We start from the raw sequence: 19,577 nt of genomic DNA, 5'->3' as shown, positions 1-19,577 counted from the left end.
TAGCCCTTTGGTCAGTTGGGGTCAGCTGTCCCAGCTGTGTCCCCTCCCAACTTCTTCTGCACCTGGCAGAGCATGGGAAGCTGAAAAGTCCTTGATTTAGTATAAGCACTACTTAGCAACTAAAACATCCCTGTATTATCAACACTGTTTTCAGCACAAATCCAAAACATAGCCCCATACTGGCTACTATAAAGAAAATGAACTCTATCCCAGCCGAAACCAGCACAAATTAATAGAGAAGTAGTTTACTGTTTAAATGTCCTTTCTCTGCTTTGTGTCTTCATTTAACTCTATGTTGGATCATTGAGCTCATGAGGCATCTTCTACATATTGTTGAGGCAGAGCTTTTTAGTATGCTGTCCCTAGAGAATATTAGGACTTTATTATGTTTTCCCTCGTAACTCTCCAAGCTCTTCCTTTGCCTGATTCTTAGCAGCCAATGTATAGTTTATCTAGAGGTCAGTGTCACTTTCAGATGAGTAAATTGAGGTACTCAGGAATTAAATTACTTTTCCAAAGTCACCCAGCAAAGCAGTTAAATATGCTTGAAGAAAACGTAGGTCCTCTTAGTCCTAGCCTAGAACTCATTATGTACTGACATTGCTTTCCTTTTTCACAATGTTTGGGACAAGCTACGTTAACTTAACAGAGCTGAACTGGAATGAGACCAACTTTAAAGAAACCTGATTATGTATTCCTTCATGGGGAACCATATCAAAAATAGGTGCTGAAATGTGTGTAACAAAAACTTTGTTCTGAACAAAGTCGGTGGCTCTGAGCACCACAGTGGTCACTTGCCACCTGCAGTTCTGATGGCTAGGGATACTGGTAATATTTGGGATCGCAATTTAACATCATCTGTGACTATCTGGATCTGGGTTCTGAGACTATGTCTAAGCTGTGGGACCTGAAGCCAATTCCCATGTCCCTTTGCAAACCTCCAGACAAGCCAAGGCTTAGGGATATTATCCCTTCTGTCTTCCTTTCCCTCCACAAAACTTCTTAGTTTCAGCTGGAGGAGACAGGTCCTACTGTGTGTGACCATCCACAACTGCTGGGCTAGTTTAAATGTTGTCTAACCGTCTGACACACCCAGAATTAATGGATATGTCTCAGAGTCAGAGGAGATGTGCTCAGGCATTAAAGACTCTCTATTCTCTAGATGAAGTGCAGAGAATTTTTTTACTTTCTACTGCAGAAGTGGGTTTTGAACTGACACAAAGAGAAATCAGACTGAAGCAGACTCTTTAAACCAGATCTGGGTTATGATTCAAACACTGCTCATAACTAAGAGAGGAGATGTTCTGGGACATGGTGCTCTCAGCTCTGTGACCTCAGAGCAAGTTTGTATGATTCCAGCAGCACAACTGGAAGGTGAAAATAATTTGTCCAAAACTGTCCTATCTGAGCCTCTTCTTTTTTTGTACTCAAATGAAGTGAAAGGAGCTCATGCCAGGTTAATACTCAGACAAACCTATTGATTTAAGGACATCTAAATGTTAGAATAATATATATCAGAAAAATACACTCTTCATGAAAAAGTTGACTCTTCATCTCCTTTTTATTTATTTAACTAAATACTACAAATTAGCAGAGTATAAACATGCAAAATGCTTGTTTATGAAAAGTAGAATTTGTTAAGGGTGAACTGTATCTAAGGCCAAATACTACAGTCACATTTAAGTAAATTATTATCTTTGAGAATTATATGTTCCATTTTTCTTCTAAAATTATAAGTGCTAATGTCCTACGCATTCTGACTAACTTTCTGCATGTAGAATTTCCCTACGCTGGAACTTACAAAGCTATGAAATGGGATTGAAGATTGGCAGGTGCAGTGAGAGAAAGAGAGAACTGCTCTAGCAGAGAATTTTAGGGAGTTCATGAACAATAGTGTAAAATACAAGGAAAAAAACCAATTTACAGAGGCAGCATATTGGTTCGATTCTTGATAAATCTAACTTTGTTTGTTTGTTTGTTCACAGTGATAATACTTTGTGTTGTTGAGGTCATAATCATACTGATGCTGATCTTCCTACGGAATCGGATCCGGATTGCTATTGCACTGTTGAAGGAAGGTAGTAGGTATGTTTGTCTGATTTTAATATATTTTGAATTTTATTAAATGATCTCTAGGGTACAGTCTTCTTGAGCTTCATCTTCCACTACCAAGGGCAGAAAGTTGGGAGTTAAAGTACGACACTGGATTTGTTGAGCCGAACAGGTAGTATAAGGAATGGCAGTTCTCTGTTAATGAGGTTGTGCTTATAAGAGCTTTCTCTTCTGCAGTAAGACATTTCTTATCTCTCAGCTCCTTGCCTTAAGAGTACATATACTGGTAGTGGTACCACGTATCCTCAGAGCAAGAAGGTGAATCAGCAGAAATGCTGACTGTTAATAGGAGCCTGGGACCTATAGCTGCCAACTTTGCTCTGTCATTGGATTGTCTCCGGAGCGACACACTAGTGGTAGAGGACTGGTGTTGCTTTGGCTGTGACTTTTATTGAGGAAAGACTGGATTATTCTGGCTCCAGTGAAACTGTTGTGTGGACATGCATACATCTGCAGAGAGAAAAGGAGACTTCCATGACCAGACATTGTAATATGGCACAGTCCGAGATGCTTCTTTTCAGCTCTGAGTAAAGAAGAAAGCAGAGCAGGATATGAGAGTTGAGGCCTAGGAGACCTCTTCATTTTGTGTTTCCTGAAATCTGCATAGACTTTGTTCACAGTGGTTCCTGTTTTACACAGTGCCAACACTTAGTTCTTTTTTTTAAAAAATGGGAATATAACAAAGGGAAAAATGGACTTAAAGCATCAGGCCCTTGGATTTCATTGCAAATAGGCTAAGGTCTCCTAGGCCTTGGAAGCAGAGCTCTGTTGTTAGAGCACACAGAGTTAGCTCTGAGTTTATCTGTGTGCACTTGCTTGTAGTTTTCTGCCATCTCTGTTGACATTGAGGTTCTCAGGAATCAGGATTGGGATTTTTGTAATGGGATTAAAGAATATTGAAGTTCTGCATTCAGCAAGGTACCTCTTTCCTGTTTTACACTACCGTGCAATTAGAGCATAGCAATTAATTTTGGGAGCACTAAATTATACTTTTTAATTCCTGTTCATTAAAATCCAGGAACACTTTTAATACTCTGCAACACTTTTGTTCACAGCCTTGACAGGCAGGAGGATTTCAGAAAGTTATAAACTTCCTGCTGAGAACTAATAACATTCTGTAGTTTTTCAGCAGCATGGGAAGGTCACTTGAGGGTGATGTTTTTACTCTCATGCATAATGCATGAGGTGAAACACTGTATGTAATTACTGTAAACCTAACAGACCATGCCCTGTATTCGGGAAGATGAAAAATAAACTGCTAATGACTGGTCAAATTACATTTTTCAATACCTTTTAACTACTCTTTCCAAAACATTACAATTATAATGCTAATAATGGACTTGAAATCCATAGTTAGGAACAATTAACAGTTATTACTCAGTTTGTTGGAGTAACTGTCCATGGTCTTAGCGGTAACTAAGAGGCCTGCCATTAACTGCTGAACACTGCTAATACGTAGTGATTATTTCTCAGACAGCGTAATGCTGTGTCCTCCTGTGGCTCTTAATGGACTTGTACATCTCTAGACTCAGACAGAAATTGATGTGTTGCTCTCAACCTCTGGATTGCACATGATGGTTCCCTTGCATTCCCCCCAGCGTTTACTAGTTTAGCAGCAGGAACTGAGTAAATTTGTCTCTTACATTCTGGAAACCACCTCCTGTAAAACAAATGGCATCAGAAGTGCCACAAGTCATAGGAGAAATACTATAGCAAATAATAAGAGACAAAAAGGCTTGTGATAAGCTTACAGGGTCACTGGAAAGAAAATTTAGAGTAGAGGAAAGAAAATTTAGAGTAGAAGAGGTAGATGACAGGAGTGTAAAGAGAACCAACCTGTAAGCTTCAGTGAACAAAACACATGCTCTCTGAAATCACATCCAGTGAGATACACAGCTGGAGGTCTTTGCCTCTGAGATAGCTGCAGCGAGTTTACCCAGAGGGGCTGTATCGACTCACGCTCTTCCAGAGAAGGAGTCCCTGGCAGAGGAGGAACTGGCATGCTCAAGTTCCTGCTCACTAGTTGCATTCTAGCCACAAGAAGTGTGAGTAGAATGTCAGCCTCTAAAACATCAGCGTTGATGTTAAAAGGAGCTCTCTAAGCTGTCAACAGTGAAAGACCATTATTCTTTCTGCCTGTCAACAGCCGAAGGCGAGCACCACTCATTTACGGCAGGTGCAAGGAAAGTCACATAGTCCTGGCATTACGAAGACAAGTTGAATGCCCCTGCCCCAAAATAGTTAGTACTTAAGGCAGGAAAGGGGCTGGGAGCAGGGTCCTCAAATACAAAGTAGCAAGAGGTAATTTCAGGTGTGTAGGAGCTGAAGCAGAGTGGGACAAGGAAATAAAGGGTAATGTCTGCAGCAGTCAGCAAGGAGATGTGATGGAAATGGGTTTGTGACCTGGAAAGAGCTGGATCTGTGAAGCAGTAATGGAGAAGGAGAAAGTAGAAGACAGGCTTGAACATGGCAAATGGATGAAGTTGACTGTAGTGCTGCTGATAAAAGTGGAGTGGTAGAAATGACAAAGTGAAGATGTGAAGACATTGGAAGAAAGAACCTGCAGTATTCTGAGATCCCAGCACTAGATTATGCTACCACTATCAACAAGTAGCTCAAAGTAAAAAGGATGATGCTAGAAGAGGACTGATAAAAAGCTTGTTTCTTAAATTGTTGTAGCTTACTGATATGTTTTGTTTCTTTCATAGGGCTATTGGCTATATAATGTCTACTTTGTTCTACCCGATCGTCACCTTCATACTCATTGCAATTTGTATTTCCTACTGGGCTGTGACAGCTGTGTATCCTTCTGTCTGTGCACCTCCCTGGAAGAACAGTCTTCTGGTCTGCTATTTCACCTTAACCAAACCAACATTAAGAGGGCTGTTTGGTCACTTAGCATTTGCTGCATTGATGCACTCTTCCTCACTGCACATTTGCATGTGATGTACAAATCGGACAGTGAATTTACTTGCATTAAAAAGAACTGGACTAAAATTCATGCCAAAGCAGGGGGATCATACAAGGCCTTGTGTACTACATAAGGTTGACTTTAAGGGGTAGAAAAGGGCCCTCAGCAAAGAGTGAGTATGGCCTTTAATGTGCTGCATGCTCTATAGGCCTGATGTTAATGGTTAGTTAGCTGGGGTGGGGTGGGCTCCAGGTGTGTTTTCTTCAGCAAAGCACAGGAAAGGAATGAGAGAACACACAGTGCACTGAGTCCTCTCTAAATTGCATAACAGCAACCACTGTCTGTTTGTTCCCAGAACAGCAAGGGTTTGGCAAGGTATCAGAAAGGGGGAAATTGGTTTTTGAAAACAAATTGTTCTTTCACGTGCAAAGAGGGTCAGTTGTTGCTGTTCAGGACAATGTTGATTTATCCTTATGTTCTGAGTCTACTTCGACCAAAATATGAACTGCCAAAGAACTACTGCATAATCTGCCTTGTCAAAGGTAGATGTGCAGGAGAGACTGAGTCAACTTTCAAGGTTATTCCCCTTGCCCATTCTGGTCAGGGGCTATTACAGGTCTGGGATGGAGTTTGCCTTAGTTCTCTAATTAGTGAGAGTACTCAGTCTTGTCTATCAATCAACCCTTCATATACATCTCTGCATAGCAAGAGCAGTTTCTCTGTTATCTGCACAAGTTCTTTAGAGCTAGTGGTTACCCACTGCAGGATCCTCACTTGCTCGAAGCCTACAGTTCTGTGATTCCTCCTTAAAATATTTCATTCAGTTTTCTGGCTACATCAGGAGAGCCTGTGTATAAAGTAATGGCTAATCAAACACTGTGCAAGTATGCAAACCTGACTTGTGACCCAGAGGTAAGTGTAACAAATATTTGCCTATAGTGAGAGCTATCCTAATTGCATTTCTTAATCACTATTAAATGCAATGCTAGTAGAAAATGTGCATATTTTAAGTAATGATTCCTCATGTTAAATGAGGAAATAGTACTTAGTATTCAGGTAACACTTCTTTGTTCAAAGCAATTTACAGACATAAACTGATTTTTCTGCTAAACTGTCCTGTGAGGCAGGTAAATATTAACTGTTCTAATTTACAGGGTGAGAAAGGAAGACACAGAAATACAAGTTTATTTGGAAAGGTGTTCTTGAATTCATGAGGATTCTATTTCATGGTCCTCAAAAGGCAATGGAAGACTTTGAAAGCTGTGCCTCAAACTTGCCCAAGGACTAGCCATGTTTTGAAGCAGAGGCTTAGCTAAATATTGGGGATCTTTTGGCACAGCAATGACCTTTATGAAGCTCAAAAAATATTTGTCTTTTTTTTGTTGTTTTGTCTTGAGCCAAATGTTTTGAGTTGACTATGAGGTTGAATTTAAATATTTTTTGAAAACTAGAAATATTTATCAAATGTTATATCAGGGTTATTTTCAGGTGTTTAAATTTCAATGTACTGCTGTGGTTATGTATATCCCAAACAATTCCCCACCCTGCTGATGTCTGAACACTAAAAAAGAAAGGGATTAGAAATTGACTGGTTTTATTTCATGCCCAAACTGAGCAAATACATGAAAAGAATGATAGAAATAGGGAAAAGTAATTCAATGTAAAGACTACTCCTGTTTTAATACTCTGAGATAGGTATTCTGACCACATCCACAGCTTCTATAAAATGGCATAGCTCAGTTGATTTCAATTCAACTGTGGTGATTTACCCAAACTGCAGATTTGGCCTCTGGTTTTCAAATAAATATTTTTTTTTAATGTGAGCAGGTTTTCTTTAATGAAACTGAAGCATTTATGTATCTTAAAAGTAGATTTCTGAAATTCAAATTCCATTTATGTAGGTTTCAGGCATGTGGTGAACAGCCCTGTTTGCTAACTGCATAGTTTAAAGTTAAGCACCTGCATAAGACATTAATATGAATCCTTAAATATGTAAACAGATTACATAATATTGGAGTGCAGTGTTGAATGAGCTAATGAAACATCAAGCAGAATGGTGTTATTTGTATTAAGCTGCTAAACTTCAGAGCCTGTGTACACAGAATCATTGCTTATCATTGTGTTGTTTATTTTTCTTCCTATACAGACTTTTAACACAACCAATGTGACTAAATTGTGTCCAGGTGCTCAGTGTACTTTTGCTTTTTATGGAGGAGAAAGCCTGTACCATAGGTACATCTTCATCTTCCAGTTGGCCAATGCCTTTGTCTTTCTCTGGCTGGTGAACTTTGCAATTGCACTGGGTCAGTGTACCCTTGCTGGTGCCTTTGCCTCTTACTACTGGGCCTCTCGAAAACCAGCTGATATTCCACTGTGGCCGCTCTTCTCTTCGTTTGGACGAGCAATACGGTAAGACTGTGGAACTGGATGTGAGCCTTGTCATGTATCCAACAAGTGCTCTTTTTACATCTAAGGAAGCCAGACTTAGAATATCAAATGAAAATGATTATTCAGCGTTGTGACTTAATCCCAGCAGGCAGCCAAGCCCCCCCCAGCCGCTCACTCACTCCCGCACAGTGGGATGGGGGAGAGAATCGGAAGGGTGAAAGTGCAAAAACGCGTGGGCTGAGATAAAGACAGTTTAGTAGGTAAAGCAAAGCTGCGTGCGCAAGCAAAGCAAAGCAAAGCAAGGAATTCCTTCACTCCTTCCCACGGACAGGCAGGTGTTCAGCCATCTCCAGGACAGCAGGGCTCCAGCACGCGTAACGGTGACTTGGGAAGACAAACGCCATCACTCCAGACGTCCCCCTCTTCCTTCTTCTTCCTCAGCTGTTATTGCTGAGCACAACACCATATGGTGTGGGATGTCCCTTTGGTCAGTCGGGGTCAGCTGTCCCGGCTGTGTCCCCTCCCAGCTTCTTGTGTACCCCCAGCCTGCTCGCTGGCGGGGCAGGGTGAGGAGCAGAAAAGGCCTTGATGCTGCTCAGCAATAGCTAAAACATCCCTGTGTTATCAACACTGGTTTCATCACAAATCCAAAACATAGCCCCATGCAAGCTACCATGAAGAAAACTGACTCTATTCCATCCAAAACCAGTACAATCAGGAAAATGTAGTTGTTGGGGAAGGCTGAATCCTGTAGCCCAATAGTGGCAAGGCTGCTGCAGCTCCATGCCCCCAGGTCCAACCAACTGCAAGGCTGAGCAGGTATTCCCAGTAGGCGCACATGTATACAACACGTATATACACAGCTGGCCACACAGATCGACAGACAGACTCAGCACTCACGCAAACACCAACAGCACCAATGGCTTCCTCCTGTTCCCCTCTCTGGCGGATCAGGATGAAGGTCCATTAGTATATATCAGGATGAAGGTCGCTAAGGGACCTTCCTCTTTACGGACTTAGAATTTTATTGAGATATATATATACACACACACATGCACATACATATATAATTGTACATATACACATATGTGCAACATAACAGTCATTTATTTTGTTTTAGATACCATACAGGTTCGCTGGCATTTGGAGCCTTAATTCTTGCCATTGTCCAGCTTATTAGAGTAATACTGGAGTACTTGGATCACAAACTGAAAGGTGAGATTTATGGATCTGCTCTAGGTTATTAAAATCTCCTTTGGTAAATTACTTCCTTACTTTCCCAAGATGTTTTTTCAGCAGTGAAAAAGAGATTCATTCCACATTATTTTTAGCCATTTTAGTTCCATTTGAAGCCAGTGAATTTGTGCTGATTTACTCAAATTGAGTCTATGTCCTTGGGAACTTAATGCAAAATTCCTGCAGGATGTGGATCTGATCTAATTGAAAGCTAGTGAGCTAAATTTGGTTGAGAAAGAGAGTCCATACCTAGAAGAAAAGAAATAATGTTTCTGCTTTTGTCACAATTTAAGATTTTCTTCTGAATAGCTTTCTATGTTCTGAAGACTGTTCATGAGTTCTATGTATGATGTACTCCCTCCTTTTTTTCAGGTACACAGAACTCCTTCACTAGATTTCTACTCTGCTGCCTCAAATGCTGTTTCTGGTGTTTGGAAAAATTCTTAAAATTTATAAACAGAAATGCCTACATCATGGTATGTGCTGTCTCTGCTTGTGGTCTCCCCTATCTGGGACACTAAAATACCCTAGCCACTACTAGTTGGTCAACAGCCAGCAGTACTAGAATCTGCTGAATAAATAATGGGATTTATGGGAGTTTTCAGGAAATGCATGTGGTCCTACCATGAAAAAGTAAGATCTTTTTTTTTCTTCTTCTAAACTCAGCCTCTTTTCATGCCTGTCCTTGTCCATCCCCCTCGCCCCCCAAAGTAAGTGGGAAGGGATGGCATAACTGGTTAACTCCCCCTCTGATTCAGCAATTTAAATCCTGATTTCAACAGGAATATTAGCTTGTTTCATGTTGCATGTTGATGACACTTCTGTTTGGAGGCAGTGTTTGAATAAGGAGGTCAGAAGGCATGGGGTATCTGTATTTCCTGCTGGCAGTTAAAAGTATATTTTAATAGTAGTTTTAATAAAAGTATATTTTAATAGTAATTCTACTAGCAGCAGTGGTGCTATTACTCTAAAATAACCCTCCTTAGCTTCCAAAAGAGAAGTTCCAGATCTTCACCTAAATAAACACACACAGATTTCAGCCTAGGATGTTCTGACGTGAAGCAGTTTCAGTGATTGAGTAGTACAGTCACGGACTTGTTATCTCAAAGGAGGTGGCTGTAATGGGTCCATTATAACATATGTTCATGCAATGGATGTTTCAAGTTAATGCCGTCTTGAAGAGGAAGTATTCTTTCTGACTGTCTGGTTTACGGTTGGTAAACTGACTGCACTAAGAGCTGTTCTAGTATATCTTACCCTTGTGGACACTATTCCAGGAAGAAGTGGGTTTGTTCCTGAATAACTTCAGCTGCTTTAGTTTATGCTGATGTAAACCCACTGACCTTGATAATGGTATTGCTGATTTCTTAAGTGAGAGCAGCGTCAGGTCCAAGGAGATACCTACAGGGATCAACTCATTTCTGCTCTACAAGTGCCTGTTCCTTCCCACTGACTATAAATCTAGTGCAGGTAACTAGCAAAGTGAGAAGAATCCCTCAGCAAGTACCTTACTTGCTCTACTTGGCAAACTAAGTACTGAGTCTACTGCCTGCAAGATCACAAGGGGTGGCATGCTCATCACCAGGTGATTTGAAGGGGAAAGATGGATAATATTCTGTCCCAATGTGGTGGGAAGCATTGAGAGGTAGCAGGTGACTGGGGAAGTGCTTTATGTTCATCTGAGTTTCAAGGCCACATATTAGAGAGAACTATGCATTACACGCAGTAAGATTCTGGCATACAAGGAGGTATCCTAATTATTTTAAATACTTAACATCTACTGTTATTTTGCAGATTGCCATATATGGTAAAAACTTCTGCACCTCGGCAAAGGAAGCATTCTTTTTGCTCATGCGGAATGTGGTGAGGTAAGGGGCTATCTCCCAGTCCTTGGAAATGCCAGGATTTCCTGCTACTGTGCTCTGAAGACACCCTTCTTTCCTCTCCCACATCTCCTCCAAATACTATTGTAAGCTGCTTCTGTCCTCAGACATGGCCCTCACTTCTAACACTCGCTGTGTAGCAGCAGGCTGTCCAGCACAGTAACCTATGCAAAGCTGATATAATCTAACAGTTTTGTTGTGATTGCTCTTTTAAATTCATAAGCACCCAGTAGATTGTAGTAGTTCCTCCGAGGAACCAATGGAGCCCCTGAGAGGAGATCTACAGATCTACAGGAATGGGGTGCTCGTCATCTGCCATATGTGCGTTTCTTGAGCTTTGGTCCACTCACTGTCTGTGAAAAGGAAAGCAGAAAGACCTAAGTCTTCAGATTAATCCAGAAAGCTTATGGGGTGTTAGAGAGTGGCAGTAAAGAAGAGAGAGTACTTTGCTTTCACAACTAGTATCTTTAACATCACCAGATCTCCCCTGGTGCTGGGAACTCCCCTGGCCCTTTTCCCCACTACCAAGACTTCTGCCAAACTCCCTGCTCTCATCAGGAGTTTTCTTCGTTGCTCCTGGCTCTTCCTGTAATACTGCGAGATCAAAAAATAATGGGAGAATAACTTAGGAGCAGGCCATGTAGACAACCTAATTACAGAGCAAGAGACACAGTAAAACTGGTTAGGTGGTTTAAATTGTGAAGTGAAGGACTAGGAGGAAGAGAGGAGTGGAGGGGGAGGCTGAAAGGCAGGAAAATGGAAACGATGCTTAAGAAAGAAGAGAAAAGGATTGATGATGGGAGAATGGGGTGCATTCACTGTTACCCTGCGTTAATATCGGCACAGTGGTGTCCACACCGTGTAGTGCCTGTGCAATAGGAAGGAGAAGCTGCCTTCATTTCCTTTCAGAACATCACCTCACTGTCCTTTGTGCTTTTGCTCTTTATCAGGAAGAGCAATAACTAAAAGCCAGGCATATAATTTTATTGTTTGAAACGGAGATTTTTTTATCTTGTGTATTTTGCTAATTCTGAATTCTGACAGGTTAATAATGATTTGTTCTCTTTAATATTTCTTAACGTTTATCTTTCATGGTAGTCAGTGCTGGATATTACCATATCCATAACCTTCAGTGCTGTCAACAGGCTGATGATACAAAGCTCATTTTCCATCCCATTATTTACTTGCAGTTTCTGATAAGACAGGCTGACAGGATTTCGAGCAGAAACTCCCTGCTGTTGCTTTCAATGAGGGCTGCAGATTTACCGTCAATTTTTCTGTCTACCTTCATTCGTTCATCTGTGATTGTCTCTCTGCTTTGAGGCCTCCTGCCTTCAGTGTTGTACCATGATATCTTAAAATAGTAGATTTGGCATGTTATGGGTCATGAAATGTGGCCAGATAGGACCAAGTGAAAAGAAGACCTACCAGCAATCTACACAAACATTGCTTTTTGTTTTGGTGTGTACTTTGCCTCTTCTGGGCTGGCTTAGCTGTGACCCTAGTAGAAAGGCTGAAATAAAAATATTTTGATGTTTTGGTTCGTTTTTTTTTAACCAGCAAGAGCAATAAACAGTCTTCAAGTGCTGTAGCAGTATTGCTGCATTAAGGCCTAACTCAACAAGAGGCTCAGTGCTTCTTTGCCTCATGGGGTTAGGCTGTAACAAAGCCCATCTCAGTGTTGTGTTTCTGCACTGTGTTGTCAGCCTGTGGAATCAGCAGAAGACAGCTTCTTGGTCATGTTTTGTCAATTATCCATAGATTTAAGGAGAAAGTATACAAATGTCTGGTTTGTGATGATTATGTATCATTTGTCCTTTGCTGAACAGAGTCGCAGTTCTGGACAAAGTTACAGACTTTCTTTTATTCCTGGGGAAAATTCTTGTTGCTGGTGGTGTAGGTAAGCTAATCGATTTTTTTTCCAAATGGTATGTTCTGTTTTCTGGTACCTACAAGTATGCCTGCCATATTTGTATATGCTTAGTTAACAGCTGGAGGTTCTCATTGGTCTGACTATTTGGGAAGCTGTTCCTGTGTTTCTAGGATTTGCAAGATGGAACCAAAATATAAACTAAAAAATTTTGAGTTTTAGGAACTAAAAAAATTTTCCCCCCTTCCCCCCACCCCCTCCAGTGTTTTACTGAAAGCATCTTTTCCATGCTTGCATGTGTTGCTGGCACAAGGACTTCTGCAGCCAAAGCATCACAGCTGGATCAAACCAAATTCACATCCAGTAAGTCAGCCACAATCGGTTCTCCTTTCAGAAGAACTGAACAAATTGCAGATGAGGTTCAGCTAGTAGCAGACAGCATGCATACAAGGGGAGGTGGTGCAGGTCTGCAGGAGATGGGCCTGAAGCTCTGCTGTATTCAAGCCCATTATGGCTACAAACTATAGTAAAAGAAACAGAGTATTTCTAACATCCTTATAGGGTTTTATTAGTTATCAGTAAATATCAAAATATATTATTCATGTTTGTCTGTGACAGAAAAGTGATTTTTTTTTTTAAATTAAGCACTTTCAGAAATTCAAGTTGGCAGTATTCCCTTATGGTTTTTCTAAATTGTCACAGCAGTTTCAAAACATTATTTTACAAATAACCATATTTTGTATTCTGTAGACTTTAAAAGATTGCTAATAAATTATATTTTAATCGAAAGTTGAAAATTAGTACCAAGAACAGATCTAAAATATTATGTCATTATTGTAGAATGACTTTCAAACTGGGGTAGCAAATTTGATTTGAAACATATTCTCTGAAATATAAGCCATGAAATACTGAAATTAATGCATGTTTTTGTCCTCTTCGAGAATAAATTCTTTGGGCAGTTTCTGTTGTAGATGCATTGGTCTGTTCTAAACTTACTGTCGTGCTTATCACTAGCACTGCCATTTCTCCTTTTAATCTGAAATACTTAAGTATTTCTTCAAGCAATAAAATTTAAAGCAGCAGAATTTTGCTCACTCTTTTTTATTTTAGAAAAGATCTACCCACTGTTCTTTGTTATCCCGTGTCAGTCTTGTTTATCATTACTTACTAATTTTGCTATTAAATCCAGTAGAATGATGAAACAAAACAATTCATTACAGTCTTTCTGGGCCCATGAATATCTTTATGGTAATGGATTCATTTACATATCTCTTCTGTCAGAATACAGATCCAGCAGATAATTAGTACTGAGGAATTTACTGTTTACAAACTCTTATTTAAACCAACCCTGGATCTGTTGTCTGTTTGTTTTGTCTCATCCATTCTTTAGGTGTTAGGAAACCAGAGTTAGCATAAGAATCACTAATCTTCTGTGCTTCTCGCAGGTGTTCTTGCGTTCTTTTTCTTCACACAGAGAATACCAGTCTTTGCGCAGGAAGCACCAACGTTAAATTACTACTGGGTACCGTTGTTGGTAAGGCAACCATCTAACCTCCTGAACACTGAGGGCAGTTTGAGGTGCTCAGACTCCTCACGGCATGGTCTGGTAACGGGTCCTGTTGTCATCCTCTCAGTGGCATACTATCCACTGAAGCGAGGACTGATCTGCTGCACTCAGGTCCTCTGGATCCTTCAGGCAGAAGTGGTACTGCAGTGACTCTGCACCTTCAGAAAAATTAGGTTTCACATCTGCTTTGCTCAGAGTTCCCAGACAGCAAAGGCTGGTGGTGAGGCACCAATGACAGTGTGGCTTCCAATGGAAGGGACTTGTGATGCATCTCTTTCTCCTTTTGTAGCCTCCCTAGACTCCGGAACATCTCCAGGTGGAGTGGTTCTTTAGAAAAATCTTGAAGGAGTTCAGAATATTCTTGGCATATATTCTCTTTGGGGGTTGAAATGGCTCCAATTTGGCAGCTGGAAAACTGGTGGCTACTGCATGTTAGGATACAGTGTCTTGATCCCGTTATCCCTTTCCACAGCAGTAGTAACCTTCAGTAGAATTACAGAGCTGCCATTAAGTCCTCCCAAATTTGCTTAGCAGACTACGCTTCTGACTTATGTTAACACTGCCACATTGGTGCCAAACTAAATTTGTGGTTTTATTGTGGTTTGTTCTTTGTAGACGGTCATTATTGGCTCCTACCTAGTTGCACACGGATTCTTCAGCGTCTATGCAATGTGTGTCGACACGCTTTTCCTCTGCTTTTGTAAGTACTACGTTTTCTTTCACTAATACCTGCAGGTCACGGGAAGAGGAGTAGAAAACCACCTTATCCGTTCCTTACAGAATTCTGGTGACATGCTGGCAGATTGGGTGAAAAACGAACTGCTTCTGCTTTTCAGGCTGGCTCCTTGATGCATTCTTCAGTGCAGAAGTGTTTTAGTATTCAAATTTAATTAGTTTAAGTGATGGAAGGTAGCTGTATGGCTCATGGGGATATCTGGCTTCTGTTTTTCAGATGTTTCTTGACTTTCATTACCACTTTGCTTCTGGGTGCTTTGTAAAGAGCCCTGTACAGCCATGATTCACTCAAACCTCTTGTTAATAACAGTTATTCTTTGGTATATAGGTGGTCCTTTGTTTTCAACTTAATAGCTCCGAACAAAGTATTATGCTGAATTACCTTCAAATTTGTGTGAAATACCATTTAAAAAACTATCTGTCCCTTGGACCCCACCAAAGGCAAGCAAGCATGGGCACTCTCGAAGGGACTACTGTTCAATGGGTCCAGTCAGAGAATACTAAGATCACAAAAGAAATCTGTTGGTCTCAAATTAGGACATGATTATAAGAAGAGGATGTACATATTACAAAATACATTCCATTTGCTAGATTTACTGAATTAAAGAAATAAAGACGCAGTTTTTCTATAATGAAAATAATTCTGGTAGGTCCAAGTAGAAGTTACATGGCAGTGATTGTTCTTGCAGTTGGTGAATTATTTGGTAATACTAAGGGAATACTGAAATAGTCGTAGGCTTGATCTATCATATGCACAGTGGATCACTGAGGCAAGATAAGCATAGCAATACTGATTCTCCTCTTACCATAGCATAAGTTCTTTCTTTCCTTTAAACACTCACCTTCTTAATCCTGCTTCCCTAGGAACTAAGGTTAGCAGCGATTCTGGAAATCACAGGAACAAAATCAGTCAGAAAACTGAAAACTGATGTCTAGAGAGCTACGTCCTGCTTATCTCGAGTTATGGACTTTGGTTCTAAACAAACAGGATCACAGGCAGACATAGCACTAATAACACTCCAAGAAAAAAGCTAAACCATAAATAAATAAATGATTACTATTCTTTATAATGAAATGGAAATCGATCAAACTAATAGAATTTAGAAAGTTTGTTGGTGCACTAAAAAATTAACAGATTTTCTTTTTAATTTATTCCAAAGACACATGGTATATACTGCCGTGGAGATAGATGAAGATTTGCTTCCTCTAACCTCTTGGCCATCCCTTACAACTAGTGCTCTCTTTCTGGCTTTGCAGATACAGCCGTCTGCCTCTGCAGGGTTGCAGTTGCAATGACTGTGCTTCACTGCACACTCCCTCCAGATTGCCCATCAGTGTGAAATTGTCCACTGGTCTGTGACTACTGCATGGCATAAACACTGGGCTGAACCCACACCAGTGATTTAGTCATGACCTTCTGTGGGAAAAAAAGTAATATGTCTGCCTCATTATTTTAAATTCATATTCTGTTTTGCTTCCCATGCTTCCATTCAGTAACGGACAGTAGGAGATCATATAAAATATTGTGCACTTGTGGCATCAGGTTTTCAAAAGACCTTTATTTTAGGCCGTGAAAAAGGGTCCAGTTTTAAAAAGTGCTTAAATCCACAGCTCTCTTTAGGACAAATTTTCTAGCAAGGAGTAGCCAAAATGCCAGGCTTTGGTGGAGGCATGAGTGTTTCTGAAAATTTCCACCTATACTGCCAAACCAAAGAACTAGAGAATAGAAAGGATATATTACTGTCATTTAAAAATGGCTAGATGTTTGTGTCTCTGCTTTGTGTAAAACCTCTTCTGGTTTGAGAAAAATCGAAATTTTATAGTGTCCTTCATCAACTTAACAATGCAGTGAAATTGCCTTGATTGAGATTTTTTTTCATGTTGGGTCTTTTGCTCTCTCCTTTCTTCAATTCTCTCTCTCTCTCTCTCTCTCTCTCTGGTTGTACTGCTGTTTTCTCTTTTGGCTGCTTTTGCTGTGTAAATTCAGGTGAAGACCTGGAAAGAAATGATGGATCTACAGCAAAACCCTACTTCATGTCAGCTAGCCTTCACCGAATTCTAGGGAAGAAGGAACTAAGCCCTAAGAAGGCAGTGTGATAACATACACTAAACCTCAACGTCAAAACAGTGTCACTTTTAAGCAAAACATGTATAAAGTAGGCAAAAGTAAAAACTGTAAATGATGCTTCTGGTTAATGGGTGATTCTTTTTTCCTTTTGCTTATATCTAAAAAAATGAGCAACATTGGTAACATTTGACTAGTTTAAATGCTTAAACTAACAGCTGTGAAAACAAGGCCACGTTTTAGTTTATAGAGTGCCTATGAAAAGGAAAATGTAAATTTGAAGCTTTTTTAAGTCTATAATGATGTTTTAATAACTTTTGTAACACAAGTTGCTGCCTTAGATGACAGCAGTTTTGATAACGTTTCTTTTTATAAGTGTATATTTGTAAAAGAAATTCAGGCAATTTTTTGAAAGCACTACCATATAACCTAATTAGCCATAAAAAGATAGTTCGAGACTCTCTAGTTAACCAGGAGATGGTACTACATTTGTAAATATGGTGCTATGATTGTATTTTTCTGTACAAGCTGGTTCACAGCTATTTAAACTGTGATTATACATGCATTAATGATTCCCTACACTGAAAAATGTAGTGATATTTTAATCACATCCACAACTGCGTCTTTTAAGAAGCGATGGTACCCTGCAGGTCCCAAAGAAGGTAGTCAGAGAAGACTATAGTTGATACTGCTTAAAGTGAAGTTTTCTGTGAGCTGTGCTTGAAAGATGATATAACAGAGAGAAGGTCCCACTGCACTTGAAGTGATTTGAGGTTCATACAAATGAGGTTTCATATGGTACAAGATGGTGAATGTATCATTTTTAGCTGATGTCTAAGAGAGATGCGCTTGTGTTAATATCTCCCTATCTCTAACGAGTCTCTGATTGTGTTCTACATTACGAGGAAGTTGAGCTTCACTGAAAGGAAAACCAAATGCAGTCATCTTTTCCTTGGAAGAAAGTCTTGGCCATATATGTGCACAAGGAATTCCCTTGCCTCTGCCTAGCTCCGAAGGGCTTCTTAACGAGACATTGCAATGACTGTGCGGGTGCTGAGAGCCAGGTGTGCTCTCAGTGGCTCACACAATAAGGTATTAAGACATTGAATTCGAGTCTTCTCATGATACAGGATGAATTATTTAGCAACTGAAAGATGCTCCAAAAGATTTAGTTTGCTTTTCGATTATTTGATTATTAAACTTGCCCGGTCATTAGTACAAAATCTGTTGGTAGAAAGCACATTAACATTCTGTTCAGTTTTATGACCCTCCCGTTAGTCGAACTGTCACTGAGGTTAGTAACAGCTCTGCTCATGGAAAAAGTCTTATACTGGAGCACTTCTCAAGTCTGTTACTGCCATGAGCTGAGCTGAAAAGGTTTTAATTTATCAGTCTCATGGATGCCCCAGGACCCAACCATACTGAGGTCTGCCACTAGTTTTCATGGATTCCACCGTACTGAATAAGGTTTTCCATTACTGTCCGCTTTCCAGGAGTGGCATGTGCCATACCTCTGCCAGATCTGTTACAGGAGTTCAGCGCTTGGAAATAGTTTTCTAGCCCCAGGAGTCCGTTGGTGTCACAAAGAGAAAGGCAAATTCTTTTCCAGATTATTTGAATGCAAGTTTCTGGGGAAAATTTGCTGACGATCCACATCCCAAAGTGATTTTGCTCTCTAACTTATGGCTCCGGTTTGTGATGACTGTAGTCACTAAAAAGGCAGAAGCGCTGGCCTTCATGCAACAGGTCTGGGGTCATGTTGAGGCACAAGGGATTACCACCCAACGTGCTTGCAGTCGTGGGCGTGGTAGGATCTTGAAATGCTGTGAGCTGAGGTGCAGGTGACAGGATACTCGTACACGTTCTCTGTGATCCAGTGGGCACTGTAGCCCTTTCCCCTGAAGCAGAAATGAGTGGTTCAGGTTAGGACTCAAATAATGTAGAATAAAGGCATACAGTTTCAAACGTAACTACTGATTGTGGGCACCTTCAGTTTTTGGTAACTCCTCTTGAGATACCCTGGAGTAAACCCCGACTTTCAGAAAGGGCTGAGAAACCTACCTACAGAAAAACTCAGACGCTCGACTGATGAAGTTTTTCATCATTGCCATCATTCCTTTCTCATTATGTGCGTGGCATTGAGTATACAACCCCCCATTATTCTAATCTCTTCTGAGAATTAAGTCAGTAACTTTTTGGGGCGTGTGTCACCATTCTGTGATTAAAAAAGCTGCTGGTCTGATTACAGTCCATGTGCTAAAGCTTTTTTTTTTTTCTTTTAACACTACTGTGTGATTAGTTTGCAGCTAAAGAAACTGCATTAAGTAATCTATATTTCTACTGAACTTGAGTGTCTTACTGGGAGCTCAACTGAAAAAGCGTATTTCTGAATACAGCGTGCTTTTTTTATCATATGAATGTAACCATAGAGTTTACTAGGAATAAAACGTAATAGAAATAGTATACAGTTATTTGATTAGAAGACTTTTGTAACAAACCTATGCATTTACTAAAGGAATTTCTAAAAGTGAAAGTTTTAAATTGTATTATTATTTATATACAGTAAAAATATATATATGTATAAATTTGCTCCACTCACTATTTTGTGAAATTATTTAGAATGTAAGTGATCATCATTTCTGAGAAGAAAATTTAAAAGCCATTTTCTTAACGATATAGTTACGAGAACTGTGAAAATACAAAGCAATACCATGTAGATTTTGTAATCAATAAATTGAATAAATAAATCATAATGATTTAATATTAAAATTGGCTTTTTAAAAATAAATTGCTATTAATGAATTAAGTAG

At 39.9% G+C, this 19,577-nt stretch overlaps 2 protein-coding genes across 6 annotated transcripts in view; one reads left to right on the top strand and one right to left on the bottom strand.

The window, feature by feature from the left end:
• The window catches only part of SLC44A5 (solute carrier family 44 member 5), a 103,099-nt gene extending 83,823 nt beyond the window's left edge, over positions 1-19,276 (top strand). For 2 of the 3 annotated variants that reach the window (XM_075508999.1, XM_075509001.1), the window contains 11 exons: positions 1,986-2,085; positions 4,821-4,913; positions 5,848-5,935; positions 7,170-7,432; positions 8,532-8,626; positions 9,020-9,123; positions 10,442-10,515; positions 12,360-12,430; positions 13,846-13,934; positions 14,583-14,667; positions 16,690-19,276. In XM_075508999.1, coding sequence (XP_075365114.1) covers positions 1,986-2,085; positions 4,821-4,913; positions 5,848-5,935; positions 7,170-7,432; positions 8,532-8,626; positions 9,020-9,123; positions 10,442-10,515; positions 12,360-12,430; positions 13,846-13,934; positions 14,583-14,667; positions 16,690-16,799 — 1,172 coding nt within the window. In that variant the 3' untranslated portion in view covers positions 16,800-19,276. The remainder of the gene's footprint in view (positions 1-1,985; positions 2,086-4,820; positions 4,914-5,847; positions 5,936-7,169; positions 7,433-8,531; positions 8,627-9,019; positions 9,124-10,441; positions 10,516-12,359; positions 12,431-13,845; positions 13,935-14,582; positions 14,668-16,689) is intronic. The other variant, XM_075509000.1, reaches the window with a different exon arrangement.
• The window catches only part of ACADM (acyl-CoA dehydrogenase medium chain), a 769,283-nt gene that overhangs the window by 112,951 nt on the left and 636,755 nt on the right, over positions 1-19,577 (bottom strand). The gene's annotated exons all lie outside the window — the stretch shown is intronic.

This window comes from Mycteria americana, chromosome 7 (genome assembly GCF_035582795.1).
Source record: "Mycteria americana isolate JAX WOST 10 ecotype Jacksonville Zoo and Gardens chromosome 7, USCA_MyAme_1.0, whole genome shotgun sequence".
Taxonomy (NCBI): domain Eukaryota; kingdom Metazoa; phylum Chordata; class Aves; order Ciconiiformes; family Ciconiidae; genus Mycteria; species Mycteria americana.
This window is presented reverse-complemented; position numbering and strand designations above follow the sequence as displayed.